General features: G+C 37.9%; 1 protein-coding gene across 3 annotated transcripts in view; it reads left to right on the forward strand.

Annotated features, from left to right (window-relative positions):
- Window positions 1-16,135, forward strand: part of PPP3R1 (protein phosphatase 3 regulatory subunit B, alpha) — a 42,082-nt gene extending 25,947 nt beyond the window's left edge. For 2 of the 3 annotated variants that reach the window (XM_027878404.1, XM_027878406.1), the window contains 5 exons: window positions 270-309; window positions 9,847-10,023; window positions 11,488-11,547; window positions 12,321-12,505; window positions 13,961-16,135. In XM_027878404.1, coding sequence (XP_027734205.1) covers window positions 270-309; window positions 9,847-10,023; window positions 11,488-11,547; window positions 12,321-12,505; window positions 13,961-14,008 — 510 coding nt within the window. In that variant the 3' untranslated portion in view covers window positions 14,009-16,135. Of the gene's footprint in view, window positions 1-269; window positions 310-1,750; window positions 1,849-9,846; window positions 10,024-11,487; window positions 11,548-12,320; window positions 12,506-13,960 lie in introns of those variants that run through there. The other variant, XM_027878405.1, reaches the window with a different exon arrangement.
- Window positions 16,136-17,318: the final 1,183 nt, after the last annotated feature.

The raw sequence follows: 17,318 nt of genomic DNA on the forward strand, positions 1-17,318 counted from the left end.
GTTCTTACCGTAGTTGTGTGAACTGACATTTTCATGGGAATTCTCATCTGGGAGATCTCTCAATGGTTTCATGTTTCTTTGTATGTTTTGGTAACATAGATCTATCCAAATAAAACACTTCCCATTGTTGGTGAGTCTAAAAGATATATTTTTAAAAACAATGTAACTTTATTGCCTGAGACTTTTACAGTGCTGAAACTTTAAACAGTTCCTTAAAGCTAATTTGGGAATAACTGCAACTTTGTTCTTTTTTTCTTGTTGTGTTTCAGGGAAATGAGGCAAGCTACCCCTTGGAAATGTGCTCACACTGTAAGTTTTTTTTACTTGCTACATTGTAATGTTAGATGGAGAGGGATATGTACAGCTGACATGTATGTTATGCAGTTTATTTACTAACCAAAAGAGTAAAATAAAAGGGTTAAAGATACCTTTGGAAATAATAAAACTTTTGCTGTTCAGTTGTAAACTCAAAAATCAGTCCATCTTTACAATAAAAATCACTTAAAATGTTTTTTGGTTTTTTTTTTTTTTTTTAAGTGTTCCATTAGAATATGAAACAAACTCACGATAGTTCTGATGTCTGTAGGGTGAGGTGTTATAACTGGTAGTTTCAACCTCTGGGGCTTTTCCATCAATCCTGGTGCCAGTTCCTCAGAGATGCAGAGCGGCTCGTGTTGCAGTCAGTACTGTGTAAGGAGTGAAGTGTGTTGTATATTGCCTAAACCGGCTTGTGCCCTGAGAGGAGAGAGAGGTTGAGACTAAAAGAGCAGTTTTTTCCTGTGTGTGCTTGCAGCCAGGCAGTTGGGTGAGAAGCCACTTGGTGTTACTTGCTTTTGACCACTTGAGAATAAAGTTCATTGCTCCCTCTCATGGGGTTAGTCCACCCTGCAAAAATAACAAAGTATTTCTTGCCTAAGGCTGACCAAAGAAAGGGTTGTCTTGTGAAATGTCCCTGTGGTGTTATGCTAAGGGCACCTATTCTTAGCTGCTTTTTCCCTTGAATGATGTTCTTCAACCCTAACACATGTGTATGCATCTTATTGGACCACTTGATAAAATTCCTCATCTTGGGTGAATCGAATCTTGTTTTTAAATAGGGCAGTTCAAGATAGGGACTGTTTCCTAGATTGGTTTCACAGTGCTAGTCATAACTGACCTGAAGCCATAACAAATAATCCCTGGGGAATCTTTGTCTAAATACATTTTTTCAGAGAAATGAGGCTTTAGCTGGTAATTTGCAAGTCCTCTATGCCTAATGCACATCCACATGGATTATAATTTGAGTCATCAGTTCTCACTTGAGAATCTTTATCCACAGCAGTGCATGGCTGTGATACGCTCTCAGGGTTACTATTTTGTTAAATACGGATATGTTGTCAGAGTTTTCATTTTTGATGAAGACTTCAGTATTGTTTTCGTACGTATCAATCTTAGATTACTGCTCCACTGGTTTCTAAAGAGTTGGGGTTTTTTTGTTTGTTTGGTTGGTTGGTTGGTTGGTTTTTTGTGTGTTTTTTTTNTTTAGAATGTGGGATTGAAGTTCTTACCGTAGTTGTGTGAACTGACATTTTCATGGGAATTCTCATCTGGGAGATCTCTCAATGGTTTCATGTTTCTTTGTATGTTTTGGTAACATAGATCTATCCAAATAAAACACTTCCCATTGTTGGTGAGTCTAAAAGATATATTTTTAAAAACAATGTAACTTTATTGCCTGAGACTTTTACAGTGCTGAAACTTTAAACAGTTCCTTAAAGCTAATTTGGGAATAATTGCAACTTTGTTCTTTTTTTCTTGTTGTGTTTCAGGGAAATGAGGCAAGCTACCCCTTGGAAATGTGCTCACACTGTAAGTTTTTTTTACTTGCTACATTGTAATGTTAGATGGAGAGGGATATGTACAGCTGCCATGTATGTTATGCAGTCTATTTACTAACCAAAAGAGTAAAATAAAAGGGTTAAAGATACCTTTGGAAATAATAGAGCTTTTGCTGTTCAGTTGTAAACTCAAAAATCAGTCCATCTTTACAATAAAAATCACTTGAAGTGTTTTTGGTTTTTTTTTTTTTTAAGTGTTCCATTAGAATATGAAACAAACTCACGATAGTTCTGATGTCTGTAGGGTGAGGTGTTATAACTGGTAGTTTCAACCTCTGGGGCTTTTCCATCAATCCTGGTGCCAGTTCCTCAGAGATGCAGAGCGGCTCGTGTTGCAGTCAGTACTGTGTTAGGAGTGAAGTGTGTTGTATATTGCCTAAACCGGCTTTGTGCCCTGAGAGGAGAGAGAGGTTGAGACTAAAAGAGCAGTTTTTTCCTGTGTGTGTTTGCAGCCAGGCAGTTGGGTGAGAAGCCACTTGGTGTTACTTGCTTTTGACCACGTGAGAATCAAGTTCATTGCTCCCTCTCATGGGGTTAGTCCACCCTGCAAAAATAACAAAGTATTTCTTGCCTAAGGCTGACCAAAGAAAGGATTGTCTTGTGAAATGTCCCTGTGGTGTTATGCTAAGGGCACCTATTCTTAGCTGCTTTTTCCCTTGAATGATGTTCTTCAACCCTAAAACATGTGTATGCATCTTATTGGACCACTTGATAAAATTCCTCATCTTGGGTGAATCGGATCTTGTTTTAAATAGGGCAGTTCAAGATAGGGACTGTTTCCTAGATTGGTTTCACAGTGCTAGTCATAACTGACCTGAAGCCATAACATAAATAATCCCTGGGGAATCTTTGTCTAAATACATTTTTTCAGAGAAATGAGGCTTTAGCTGGTAATTTGCAAGTCCTCTATGCCTAATGCACATCCACATGGATTATAATTTGAGTCATCAGTTCGCACTTGAGAATCTTTATCCACAGCAGTGCATGGCTGTGATATGCTCTCAGTGTTACTATTTTGTTAAATACGGATATGTTGTCAGAGTTTTCATTTTTGATGAAGACTTCAGTATTGTTTTCGTATGTATCAATCTTAGATTACTGCTCCACTGGTTTCTAAAGAGTTGGGGTTTTTTTGTTTGTTTGTTTGTTTTTGTGTGTGGTGTTTGTTTTTTTTTTTAGCTAGTCTCTACTGAAGTTGTTGTTACTGTGTTGCTGTCCTTAACTTCTGATTCTAGACCAAACTATGTTCTTGGTAGCAAGTGGCAGCCTAAAGTTTTATTACTGAGCTTGTTTGCCTCTATTTATTGCACAAAAAAATGAGGATTTTTGCATTGTATACCGTGGTTAAAATGTGTGTTGAGGATATGGTTGTTTAAATCATGGGAGAGAACAGAAATGTATTTATGGTGTTGGCATGGTGGCATTGGTTTGTAACCTCTGCCTTGCACTTGCTGCTTTGGTGTATTGTTTTATAAAGGATAATTTTGTGTTTAAGTTACATGAAGCAAATTCAGGATACCACGCAGAGGATACACACCATTAAATAGTCAAGTACATTCTTTATCCTTTCACTTTTAGAACATTAGTTCTTTTCAGTGGGTGAATTAGTGTTTTTGGATTCCTTAAGAGGGTTTAGTTTTATTTCTCAGCTGTGCCGTGTCCCGGAAATTACTAAAAAACTAGTGCTGTTTGACATGGTGAAAATTTGATGTCAAATTATCCATAAGCAAATTTTATCATAACAAAAAGACGTGGAGAAAACTACTTCATAGTAGAGTAAAAAATACTTTACAGTATAGTATTTTTAGTATAAACACTATTTTGTAGTGTGTTTTGATTATTAGGATAAGGAGACTAGTATCTCTTTTCTAACTTAGGAAATTGTAAATGGCACATCTGAAGTCATGAAAAGGATTAGGCCAGCTGTGTGTAAGCATATACAAGACAAGTGGTTGAATGTGTTCTCAAGGGCGTCATCTTTTTGAAATCTGATCTCCAAGACTGAAATGGCTGACTTGGTTGCTACTCTGAAACGTTATATTCGTGAATCAGATGAGACTGTAGATAGGGGTGAGAGTTTTGCTGAAGGTCTGTTTTATTTTGAGATCTCTGCAATCCATTCTTATGAGAAGAAATTAACCTGGAAACACTTAAAATTAATTTCAGAACATGTTTTATTTACAAGAAATATTTTCCCCAATACCTTAGCAATATTCTTGTTTATAATGATCTCATGTTTGAAGAATACGTGGAAATTGGGCTCTCTGTGACCACACTCTGGTCTGGTTTTTGTTAGTTAAAACTTTGAGCCAGTATTTGAAGAGTGTCTAAAAAGTCAGCTTTTTAAACAGAGGTTTAAACATTTAGGTAAACAGATTCTAGAAGTGCTGAACACCTCTTTCCTAAGAGATGTACAGCCTTTCTAAGGTCTGGACCCTTTGCAGATGACTCTGTGTGTGTTGCATACTGTGCAGCAAAGGATGTACCGTGTTTCTTAATGCATAAACAATTATCCTGTTAGAGCGTCACTGACTGCAGTAGATTTCAGAGTGCTGTGTTTTTATGGATGCCCCATCTCTGGAAGTGTTCAAGGCCCGGCTGGATGGGCTCTGAGCAACCTGATCTAGTTGAGGTTGTCCCTGCCAATGGCAGGGGGTTGGTACTAGAGGATCTTTAAAGTGTTTCCAACCCAAACCATTTTATGATTACATGATTTTTAAGGCTTCCTTTACTTTTGACTCTCACAGTAATAGGAAGCTAGCTTTCTACCTTTACCTTGACTAGAAAAAAAGAGCATTAAATTTTTTTCTGAGACTACATTTTTCAACATAAGGCACACTGAAATTGGCTTTTTCAACATAGAGCACAGTGAAATGGTTTTTAGAATCCTATCTGAGCATCAATTATGTGCTTAACGATTTGAAACAGAATTGTTTTAAAACATAACAGATCATCTGCTGCTGTTGTGCTGGGGGGAAGGAGTGGGGTACTCATCAGTGTAGCTCAACATATCAGAAAAGTGAACAACTGGGGGATAAAGCTGCCACACTAAAATGGGAGTTAGGCAGAGCACTTGCATGTGGTTTCTTGGAAGCATTGGAGTCCTTACATTTTAACCTGATTCATCACATTTTTAGATGTATGCAAATGAATTCAAGATACGAAGCAGGTGTTGGCTCTAGAATTTTAATACTTGGATGAAAGAGGAATGAATCTTTTGAAAGTGCAAATAGCTCTTTAACAAAAATTTCTTAAAACTGGAACTATTTAACCCTCCCACACACACGTTTTGTTAATTTACAAGGTGAAGGAGACACAAAATTGATTAGAAAATAAACATAAATAATTCTGTGTGTTTTAAAACAGTGAATAATTTGATGTTTCAGCAGGGCTACCAGCAAGGCCTTTTAAAGAAAACCACTTAGCAGGTATTATTTCCAGCCACTTGTTCAGTTTGTGAGCTCAGGCATCAGTGCCAAGCTGATGGGATACTGTCCGATTCCATGGAAAAGTGTAGGAAGCACAGAGCCAAGTGTCAGCTGGTGAGCACAGCACAAAAAAGGCCAACTCGAGTCTGAGGGAGGGGAACACTCGCTGCGGCCGAGCTCGGGGCAGCTCTGACCTCGGGGATGAGTCACCGGCAACTCTGCCTCAAGCAATGTAAACAAAGCTCGGTCCTCCTCATTATCGCCCCTTTTACCCAACCACGGTTTGGGACTGCCTTGGATTTTCCTAATGTTTTCATCTCTGTCCTGGTCTCCTGAGCTTGCCTTGTAAAATTCTGTCTGCTACTGCCACCATCAGTCCTTCCAGCTCAGAAACCTTCCCTGGATCTGAACTATGTCGTGCGTTTCCAGCAGAGCTTGAGGGTGTTTGTGTGGGCTCTGGGTTCTCTGCAAGGAGCTTGCAGAGAAGAAGGAAAGTCGTGTTTTGTTCATACACTGGAAATTTAATTCAGTGCTCTTTTCTTTGGTGAGAGCTATGTGGAATTTTAACCAAGCCTGTTGATAAATACCAAGGAAAAAGAGGTTCTTGTAAAAAGTGGCACATCCATTATAGATGGAAACTGTTGTATATGCGCATTCTGGGAGATAATCTCAACAAAAAAATGAAGAGGATATTACTGAAATCTGCTGGTATATATAAATGTATGCTGTTTCCCTTTTAAAAAACCAAAGGAGAACAAAGAAACAAACACTAAACCCCAGAAAACCCACGTAGTTTTTAGGTAAATTCAGCCCGAAGCAGGGAGAGTCAGCAGAAATAGAGACTGTGAACTGAAGGAAGAATAGACAGAAACTATGCAAATTTAAGGCATATTGTGCTGTAATGCATTCATCCCTTATTTTATATTCATATTCTTTCATTTCCTTAAGCTGTTTTATGAAGACAAAGATACTACTGAAATACAAATTTTTTTCAAGTGTATAAGCTTTTTAAAATTCAGCTTGTGGAGAGGATTTAACAGTAGGTGAGGTGCTTGCAATATACTTAAGGAAAAATAATAAAATTCTGATACGAAATCCTCAGGCAGTCAGTCAGTTATGAAACACTGCATCTCCAGATGTTTATCCATATGTGCTCGTTATGAACGGAGGTCTTTATGCTCATGAACTATTAAAGAAATTTTTCCTTTTCCTGTAATTACTTTGCTTTTTCATTATTTCCCCATCTGAGTACTGTCATCTATGGTGTGTCATTTGCCAGAAACAAAACTTTGGAAGAGTTTGCTATTTGGTCAGCTTTTGGCAGAGATACTAATTTTTTCTGTCCTGGTCTTTGACTTGTTTTTTCCCCCTCCCCAAGAGTAGAACCTCTCTCAGATCTCCAGTGCAGTCAAACCCTTTGCTTGAATGTTTCAAGGTTTAGAATGGGAATTTTGTAATCTCCTTTCCAGAAGAAACTGCTGGTAAATATCTGTATCTGGACTGTGTATTGCAGTTGAACTGGTACAAGCTATGAAATTGGATGTGTGTATATGTGGAGAAAAAGTAACTAACATTTTTCTAAGTATCAAGACTGTTTACTTTCCTAATTTAGGCAGCTGTTGCTTTGTTAGTTCAGCAAAACATTAAACATTCTTGAGAAATATTCTTACGTACCTCTCCAACCTCTTCCCCTTCCGGTCATCTGATTCTTATCTTTATCATCCATAATCTTGAAAACCCTGACTACAGTCTTTAAAACAAAAAAATAAATTAGTGTTTTATCTTAAGTGTTGCTGTGCTGGTTTGTAAATTTATGTACCTGTCTAATTGCAAATGCCAGGCTTGTTAACCCAGCAGTGGTTCTTGTGCCCTGCAGATGTTGGCAGAGATTGTCAGAGTAGCACTGATTGTTATCATTGTGTGTGGTGGATCAGTTTCTGAACATCCCAATAAAATGCTCTCTTTTTTAAATTCATATTGGTAGGCCCTGCTAGGGGTACGTTAGCTCGAGATAGAACACCTTTCTGACAAGTTTGTTTTCTTAGCACATCTTATGTGGGAGATCTTGCGATGGCAGAGTTGGTCTTGTGTGTCTTTTGTGCCAGCTCGTGCCAATTTAAACTGCAGCAGTGTTTGAGTGACTTGTATATGTGATAATTGGCTCCACTTCACAGCAGAACACTGACAGAACCCTGGGTCTCACTTGCAGCCTTTGCTTATATATTTGTGAGGAAAAATAGCATGGACTTGAACTCCCTAAGCAGGAAATTGGAGTTGTGAAATAAGGCTTGCTTTAATGCTGCTTCTGGGCTGCGAGAAAATGGTGCTATTTAATGACTGCTGGTCTGCAGCACTGGCTCAGGCAGCTGCTTCTTTACGTCCTGTTTTGTAAAAATGTCATTGCTGTGTTTTGATGTTCAGGATTTTTTTTCAGTGTAATTTAGAAATGTTTCAGGACTAGCAGTTTATTAACTCATTCGTTTTTGTGGCGAGGGAGAAGGGATCCAGCTGTGTTAATGCTTCTGTCAATTTTCTCCACTGTGACTTGGTGAAATTGAAGAATAATGAAGTATTTCAGCTTACTCAGGAGGCTTTAGCACTGACTGATCTATTAATATTGGGAGTGAGATTCCACTGATCTGGTAGGGGGACGACAGTGCATTATATACACCGTAGGTACTACTTTCAGTTTGCTGTTTAGTTGTTTTAAAGTGAAGTAATATAGGTATAAATTATATTTATTCATACACTCGTTTTACATTGGAAAATGTGTTTACGAATGTAGTGTGACAAGCCACCCTTAATATTTGTATGCTTTTGCAAGTGCTTATGCTGTGAGGATTTTTTTAGGATATCAAGTCTTCCTATGGGAATTGCAAACCTGGAGTAGAGCTTGCAGTAAAAATGGTTCTGCTCCCAGCTTGACAAGGTGCTGGCTTTGCACTAAACTGGGGTAGGTCCACTGGAAACTGAGGAAAGCAGATGATGTTCAGTCTTAATTTTTATAGCCCTAGAAGCAGAATCAGATCTGTCACTTGCTGGCACAGCAAAGGGAAGATTGTTCTGGGACTATCGACCCTTTTTTGCCCTCTTCCTCTGCAGTTGCAAGCAGTAACCAAGCCTGACTGCAGAATGTCAGAACTTACTACTCAGGCAAAATAAGTCTTGACAGAAAATCATGTGCTCCTGGGCTTGGCATGCTCTCTGCCTTTCGTTCTGCAGTAGTGCAGTTGGGAGGATCTCTGGATTTGTGTCTCATTCGTTTTAGACAAGGATATCAAGGAACTGAAATGAAATTTGTTGCTGTTTTGGTCTTTGAATCAGCTATGATTTCCAAACATCCAGCTCTGCACATTTGCTGACCTTACGCAGAAAGACTCAGAGCTGTTTAGCTTTATTCAAAAGCCTAAGAAGGTATTAATGTGATGTGAAGTGGATCAGGTGGTGGTATGTGCCTTGTCGAAGTTAAGATGCAATTTTTGTTACTATTGGAGCAAAAACACTAAATGGAGCTGAGAAATATTGAGGAGGCAGCTCATGTTAGGGAGCAGATTGGTCAGGGGAGTTGGCCAGCCTGGGGTTCTGTGAGGTGTGTTTGCTGTGGTTTGCTGTGTGCTGGTCTCTTCCTAGAGTTTCCTAAGGACCTCAGTTCCTCCCTCATAGCCAAACATGGTGAGCAATGGCTGAACTGACTTGAGTCTCATAAATCAAGCTGCTGACAGGATATTTTCAGGTTGTTACAGGTGAAATTCACAAATTTAGTCTATCCCTGTCAAAATCAGACATGTAGAGTACTGGGTATATGCTTGAACTGAGATTGTCTATAAGTTTGAAGAGGACAGATGAAGAGTTACTGCTGCAGAATCTGAATATACTTTAATTTCTGGGACAAAAAAAATAGCTGTATGCAGGTCATGGCTACAGGTGTGTCTGTTTCCTGAGATGGAGAGAAAAAAATGATCTCAGGCCTGTCAGAGGGATGTTTTGAGTAGGTGAGTCAACTGGTCAGCAGTGGGAATGTGTTAACTTGCTCATCTTATCACATATCCCAGGAAATCTCACATTTGCTGTGCTGAAGAAGCACTAATTTTGCTAATAAGTTGAATATAATTGTCTTTCTCACATCTTTTGTTAGTCTAGTGTAAAGGTAATGCTAGCTCCTTCAGAGAATATTAATTCTCTTCTTTAATTTCTTCATACCTGTTATTTGTAAGAGCTGTCTGACTAAGAACTTGCTAAGCATCCTCAATCCTTCAAAATGTTGTGTCAGCATGTGGTATTCAGTGAGTCACAGGGCTAACTGTATTATGGCTGGTGCAGGGAGGAAAAAAGGTAAGGCTTATTTAAAATAAAATGAAAAGGCTTGTGTTTGTCTTCAGAATTTTGTGTTATCTTTACAGCCTTCCATGAGGGTGTTTTAATAGTTGTAATAAATTAGGAGAAAATCTTGTAGGAAAGCGACGAAACGTGTGTTGTGTTTAAATGTCAAAGGGTTACTGAAGCCTTTCTGAGAATAAGCATGGGGTTGTTTTTCATTTCAGTTGATGCTGATGAGATAAAACGACTAGGAAAGAGGTTTAAGAAGCTTGATTTGGACAATTCTGGTTCTCTGAGCGTGGAAGAGTTCATGTCTTTACCTGAATTGCAACAGAACCCGTTAGTACAGCGAGTAATAGATATATTTGACACGGATGGCAATGGAGAAGTGGACTTCAAAGGTAAGGCACAGTGCTCTGTGACTGGGGGTGGCACTTCAGCAGAACCTCCTGGAGCTTCAGAACATTCTGTTTTTTCTTCAGCTGAGAAAGGAGGGGTGAAACAAACTTATTAATCAAAATAAGGTGCTAATTCCTTGTGAAACTAAACACCAGTAAAACTAGTTTCTCTGGTGCGTTAGGGCACTCCTGAATGAAGTGCTCAAAAGAGCAGATTGTATAGTAATAGCTTTCAAGGTCATGCTGATTTAGGGCTACTCATTAAACATCTCTTAAAGTTCATTAGTTCAGACTCTTAATTGTGATGCTATCTGAAAAAAGTGGGGTAGGATGTGTAACTGGTGTGTCTGTGCATTAGTTGTACTTATCCAAATTAAATCTGTCCTTAGTTGGAGTATTTACAAAATAGAAAGGGGCCCAGATTTTTCTATTCATACTTCTTTTACAGGATTCTTTGTAGGTAGATCTTAAAACACTTCAAGTAAAAAAAAAAAAACAGAAGTTTTGATTTAGTACATTGCTCAAAACTTTAGACTTATTTGAAATATTCATGATTAAAAGGACCACAAGGTTATAATTTTCATTACTAGTTCATTAAAACAGCCTCTGACCGTTAGAAGTGATAATATTTGTAACTTCTGTTCAAGGTAATACTTGGTATCTCTTGTTGCATATGACTGGGAAAGGTAATTTCTTGAGGTTTTTTTTTTTTAATTGGAGAACGTTTTTTAATCTTATTTATAGTGACGAGCTGACATTTTAAGTAAAATATTAACATACAAGAGCTGCTAACCTTTGCAAACCCCCTCAGATATATATCCCTCTATAGGGATTAACTACAGGGTAACTGGAATGTTGAGTTTTGATCAAAAGCAGTAATTGTGGTATGGAACTATTCAAAATCTCCTTGTGAAAAAATAGGCAGTGATGGAAGATGATGCTTTATTGTCTGTGACATTGAGCTGTGATTAATACAATTATCAAGAGCTGCTCTTCTTGGGAGGGAACAGGAAGTTGTCAAAATCAATTTTCTTTTTACCCTCTACGAGAAAAGTATTTTTTTAGCTATTTCTTGTAGAGCGGTTTTCAATTTTAATGTAATTGTTTTAGTTGAGAAACCAGTCTTGAGAGGAGCTGTACCATTAGAATCCCCAATGCAGTAGGTTTTGTAGAGGTCTTGGAGCTTTTTGTCAGCTTCTTTTGTAAAAGTCCAGCAACACAATTACTTAAATCCTGGTGTGACCAAGTCTGCTCAGTGAACACAGGATTAAATTTGGGGTACTTCCCACTAAAGAATATTGAAATCTCAAAGCATGTGGACACTTAGGTGTCACAAGATAGGCAATATTTTAAAGATTTTGTGATAATTTAAATTCTTTGAACAATTTCTAAATATCTCTGAATGTCGATTTCCTTGATTTACTAAATAATACACTTTTTTGTACGTGTTTTTCCTGCATTATTTAGAATTTATAGAAGGAGTCTCCCAGTTCAGTGTCAAAGGAGACAAAGAACAGAAGTTGAGGTGTAAGTATATTGATTTTTCCTTAACAAAAATTTTTTGATCCTCAAAAAATATACTTGTTAGTTAAAATTGAAAAATCAGCAAATCCAGATTCTTGTAAAGAGTGGGAAATCATGAAAGTAGACTGTAGGATTTTTGCACACATTGTCTTTTATTTGTGTGACGATTTGCCAGCACTCTTTTCTGCAGACAAGGTTGGGGGAGGCTGCCTTGTGATGAACTTTCAGTAACTGAAGTTGCTCCCTGTTTAAAAAAAAAAACAAACAACAAAAAACCAATAAAAAAACTAATTTAAGAATAGCTTGCTGCAGGGTTTTGTGAACTACATGCTTTGCTTTACGGGGCCTAAGAATAATATTCCATTTTTTGCTACTATGGTAGAAAAGCATTAGATTGGTGTTTCAGAACTGCATCTCGGGACCCAAACTTTTGGAGTGGAAAAGGGATAGGTTCTGTCATACATGTAGCTTCCAATAACTAAGACTGAAATGTTTAAAAATAAATTCAGTCTTGATACCAAATTGTTTGCAGCAAAGTAACCAGGTAGGATTTTGATTCATCTGTTCCCTGGAAGTTTGTAATTTTTTCTACTTGCAAATGAGCTGCTGCCTGGGAGCTTTAATTATGGTGGTGGTGATTTTTCCTGTTAGGTTTTAATGGAATCTTTTTACTGCTGGTGCTTAAAACTATTTCACTTGATATTTCTGAAGTGCTCTTTTCTGACCACATTTGTCACTGAATGTTTCATATATATGTATATATTTTATTTCTGCAGTTGCTTTTCGCATTTATGATATGGACAAAGATGGCTATATCTCAAACGGGGAGCTCTTCCAGGTGCTGAAGATGATGGTTGGGAACAATCTCAAAGACACTCAGTTACAGCAAATTGTAGATAAAACCATAATTAATGCAGATAAGGATGGTGATGGAAGAATATCCTTTGAAGAATTCTGTGCTGTAAGTAACTTCTAAAGAAAACTTGTCATTTGTAGGGAGAGGAATCTCTCAATTGCTGCTCCTAAAAAAGGGCAGACAGTTGAAAGGGGCATTCTAAGAACTTTGGGGTTTACAGAGCAGAATGCTTGAATGTACCACTTGACACCTGAAATGATTGATTTTCACCCCTGTGGTATATTTATTTTATATATATATATATATATATATTATATATTATATATGTTATTCAATATATTAATATTATATATATAATAAATAGGTATATTTATTATATTTAGTTATTTGACAGCAAGTTTTAAATTCTTCAGAAAAACAAAATGAATCATGAACATTTGAAAATTGCAACGAGTGTTTAGACATTAATTTGAAATGAATGGTAATGAACATACACCTAGTAACACAGTTTGGGAATTGCTTTTTTTCCCTACTCTTTGAATTTACAACTTCAGTTCAAACATAACCTTTTCATACTCAGTGTGATTTCTAAAAAAATAGGGGAGGAAATCTGCCATCCCCCCAACTATTAAAGCAAAGGGGTTCTATTGTTTGCATGTTTGAGGGTTTTTAAAGTTATTTTTGTGACATCATGTAAAAACCACATAGTCATCTGCAAAGATCTCAGAGTCATAGCTTGCAGAGACCCAGATTACTGCGTTATCTGTTAATTTCTTGCACTGGGCTGATATCTTCCAGCCATCCATCAAGTGATGTTGCCTTTTCTTTTGTCCTTGGGCTTCTGCCCAGGCTTCGTGTCTTTTGCTACTGTTAGATTTTCCTCTTCCTTTGAATTTCGTCAGTTTTTGTTGACCTGACAGGAGACTTTCCACTTTTATAACCTCTTATCCTCTTGTTCTGGCATTTTACCTTCTCTGAACCTTGTGCCATCTGTCTGCAAAAATACATTTTTCATTTGTTGCATTTGACAGATACCATTTGGCTTTGGAGTTTTGTTCACACATTGTACAAAGTTCCTCTGACATGGCACCTTTCCTTCTCCTTTTGCTTTGCATGGATCACACCCCTGTGAACACTGGTAATTCTTTTCTGGGTGTGTGCAATTCTGTCAGAAACCCTGCTCCTGTTCCTAAGACCGACTCTTGGCTACTCATGGGAAGGTGCGCAGTTTTACAGGGTCTTTTAGAAATCAAGTCAGCATTTTATTTAACGTGCAGAAAAACAGTGCAAGGTCAGAATAGGAGCTGGGGAGGAACGCCAAAATGGTGTCATTTACACTGGTTTTCAGGCCTCTTGAGTGTGAATTGTGCTAATATTGAACAACCTTGGTTCGTACATAATTCATTTCTGTCCCTCAGGAGTACTTGTGAAATGTAAATCAGTGTGGAGAGGCCAGGGAAGTACTGTCATTATGATTGACCTGAATGCATCTATTGAATGTGTTCTTTGTGCCTTGCTAACTTTCATTTCTCATGTCTCTGAACCTTATTTTTCTCCCAGGTTGTAGGAGGCCTAGATATCCACAAAAAGATGGTTGTAGACGTGTGACTCTGTAGGGCACCACCCAACACTTTTGCTTTCTTCTCCATCTCTGAAGATCTGCTCCAGACGTCCAGCAATGCTCTCTGTGTATTTAAATGGAAGTATTTTTCTCTGTGAAGCCACATTTTCCAACATGAGCCTCATGAAGCCAACTAAGTGTTATTGAACTTTTATTCTCTCAATAACTCAGTGTAGCACTTTAAAGTCTGAAGGACAGCAAAGATGGAAAGAGCATATCAGTGTGGCGGAGAAAGGGAAGGGGTTGGCTTTTTAATTTATTTTTCTTCATCTTTTATAACAAGGAAATATCTATCTATATATATATATGTGTGTGTGTATTTATATATAGATATATATGTAGCTTTCTATATGTAGTAGCTAGGTGGGCTTTAATTTAATATACTTGATTCAGAAACAAAACTAGAGTACAAAGTGCCAAGCAGAATATTAACAGTTCAATATATGGATATACATCCTTACTTTTGTTTCACACAGTTTTATATATATAGTAGAAGAATGTAAAATTTTAACTGGGTGTTAGGTCAACTCTTTTCCTTTTCCTGTGACTGTTCAGATGTTTCTATATATTGACTGGCTGACAAAGCATTGCTTCTTATTAAATCACCTTAAGTACATTTTTTTTTTTTTTTTTTGTAACACAGGAGACTAAGTTTATTTATACCTGTTAATATATTACCAGGGACTGTGTCTCTTTGCTAAATAACTTAGTACAGTTCTACTTAATATGAGAGTATAGTTTAATGCTACTGCCAAGAACTAGTCCTCGTGTGCATATTGTGACTGCGGAATGCTTTGATGGCCCTTAGGCTCCGTCACCCAGGAACTGGGAGCAGTTACAGCTGTCCTGAAGCCAAGGCACATCTGCTGTTCTGGGTTCAGTTTAAATACAGCTGCTCAAGTTGTTAGATGCATTCATGATTTTTCTCTTGTGCTTAGCTTAAATGAAATTAGGATCAACATAACTGTGCAGGGTTCCCACCTACTTATTTTATAAGTACTTAGATTATAAAATGTTCTTGCCATTTAAATTCTGTTGTTTCAACCATGATAGTTTCCCCCCTGCATTTAAAAAAATACTACAGGTAGCATAAATAACTGGTAATATTTTATATATATATGTATATAGGATTCATACAGGGGGGAAATCTTGTTAACCTATGCCATAGAGGAGGAAAACTTCACACTATCTAAATTTATACCTCTTGCGGTTCTCCAGTCCTTTGCCTGGAGAATGTTTTTCTTTTCTAGATTTGTCCATATCATAATTTGTAACGGAAGGTAACTTGATATATTTGTGTGATATAAAAGTAGCGAGCCATGTTTTACAACTTTATATCATCCCTTCCCTTTTCTGCAGTGGTACTATTGGCTGGAAGAAAAACATTTGCTAGATTTTTTTAGAACAGTACATCTTTCCTGTATAGTAGTTTTTCTATTAAAAAAAAAAATTGTTTTATAATGAGCAGTGGAAAGTGCAGGTTGTCTGAACCTCTTCAATCGAGCACCTGTCTGCCATAGCTGTTCCTTCAACTGAGTGCTGCACATCATGGGCTCTGTCTGTGAGAGAGAAATCCAGGTGCTTGGTGTCCTTGCATGACATGAAGTTTTGCATGTAGATCGATTTGAAATGTTCCTCTTGTTTACATAATTTGCATAATTTAAAAGATAATGTTGCCAAACTTTGGTAAATGTTAATGTTCAAAACAAAAATCTCCACTACATGTAACTTTTTTCTTCCTCTGGATCAGTACGTGGTTTATAATCCCAGCCAGTGGTTGTATCTGTTCCAGTGTCAACTGCCATGTGCTCTGCTTCAAGGGGGAACTAGTCTTTTGTGAATTTTTTGTACATAAGTATTTGTTACAAACATTTTAGCAAATGCTTTCAATTTCTCTTGCTTGTGCATATCTTGGCTGGCATTATAGAAATTAGTGCTAATGTTATTTCCTTAGGGGGACTGGAAGGGGAGGGATGAGGTTTTTTTTTAGTTTGTGTGGGGAAAAATGATTTATGTTGAATGTTTAGTTTTTCCTCTGCATGCTACATCATATGTTGTGGGAACTATAAGAACCTTCATACTATATGAATACAAAATAAAATATTTGAACCTTGGCTGGGGTGCCTCAGTACTTACACAACCTTTCCTGTTCACCTTAAAGCAGCTCTGCACACTGATCTAAGGAAAACGTGTTCACAGTTTTTTGTCTACTCTGAAAAACTCTACAGGCTGCACAGTCCACTGAACACTTTCAGGATTTATTTCAGTGTTTCAAGACCCCTTATATGTTGAGGTTTTCCAAAGCCACATAGTTCTCTTTGCTAAGTGTCCAAACTGGATAAAATACCTTGAAATCCTTGTGGTAAGTGGAAGGTGGCTTAAAGAGCAAAACAAACATTAATGAAATGGAGAATGAAAGGCAGGTTCCTCCTCAGGGAAAGGTCTGAGCCTTGTGCTGGTGACACCAGTCCTCCCTGCAGGGGTATGTCACTCCCAGCACCTCTGCTGTGCTCTTTGGGGTGCAGGTGTTTGGGCCTTCTGAGTGCTGCCCTCTCCTTCCTGCTGATCTGGGTTGGGATCAATATGCACCTGATTTAGGATAAGCAATAATTTTTGTGTGTTCTTGCCTCCCTCTCCCTTATCTTTCAGGCTAATTGAGGTAAAGGCAGATGATGAACAGAAGATGTGCTGACCAGGTCTGTGCACCTGGAGCTGCTCTCCCCTGTACAGCTTGGACTGCTGAGCACTGTATATTTAGGTAACTCAGCAAGTCTTAAATCTGTTGGCAGCTCAAGGCATGAATCAATTTGGCTGTAATGATAATCCCATACTGCAGAGTGCTGCTCTGGAAACTTGGACATTGAGTGAAATGAATTCTTCTGCAAGAGATTTGGCCACAAGGTTGGCAAGCAGGATTAGGAGAAAAGAGCCCATTTTTAAGTCCTACAGGAACTGGCCTCTCTAATCTCTCCCTCTACTCTTGGGTGCATTTAGTATTTTAAGGAGGAGGAGACACAGGACTTTCCAGTTGTTCATGCTCTGGTACCCTGGCAAGTACTAAACCCAGTGGGTCTTGGCTTCACTAGGCTGTCCTTACAGATCTTTTTCAAGAGAATTAAAAGATTTATATATGTGCAGATTCAGGATTAAGTGCAAATATGTTATTTACCTCTTTGTCTTACTCTTTCCATGTGATGCGTTGTTCCAGCAGCAGCAGAGACTTACTTGGTGGGCAGCCTGCCATCGAACTCTGCATTCCAGTTGACTCTTCCTTTTTCCAGGAAGATACCAAACTGT

This window comes from Empidonax traillii, unplaced genomic scaffold (genome assembly GCF_003031625.1).
Source record: "Empidonax traillii isolate 1590-97213 ecotype Southwest subspecies unplaced genomic scaffold, ASM303162v1 scaffold41:size1892772, whole genome shotgun sequence".
Taxonomy (NCBI): Eukaryota; Metazoa; Chordata; class Aves; order Passeriformes; family Tyrannidae; genus Empidonax; species Empidonax traillii.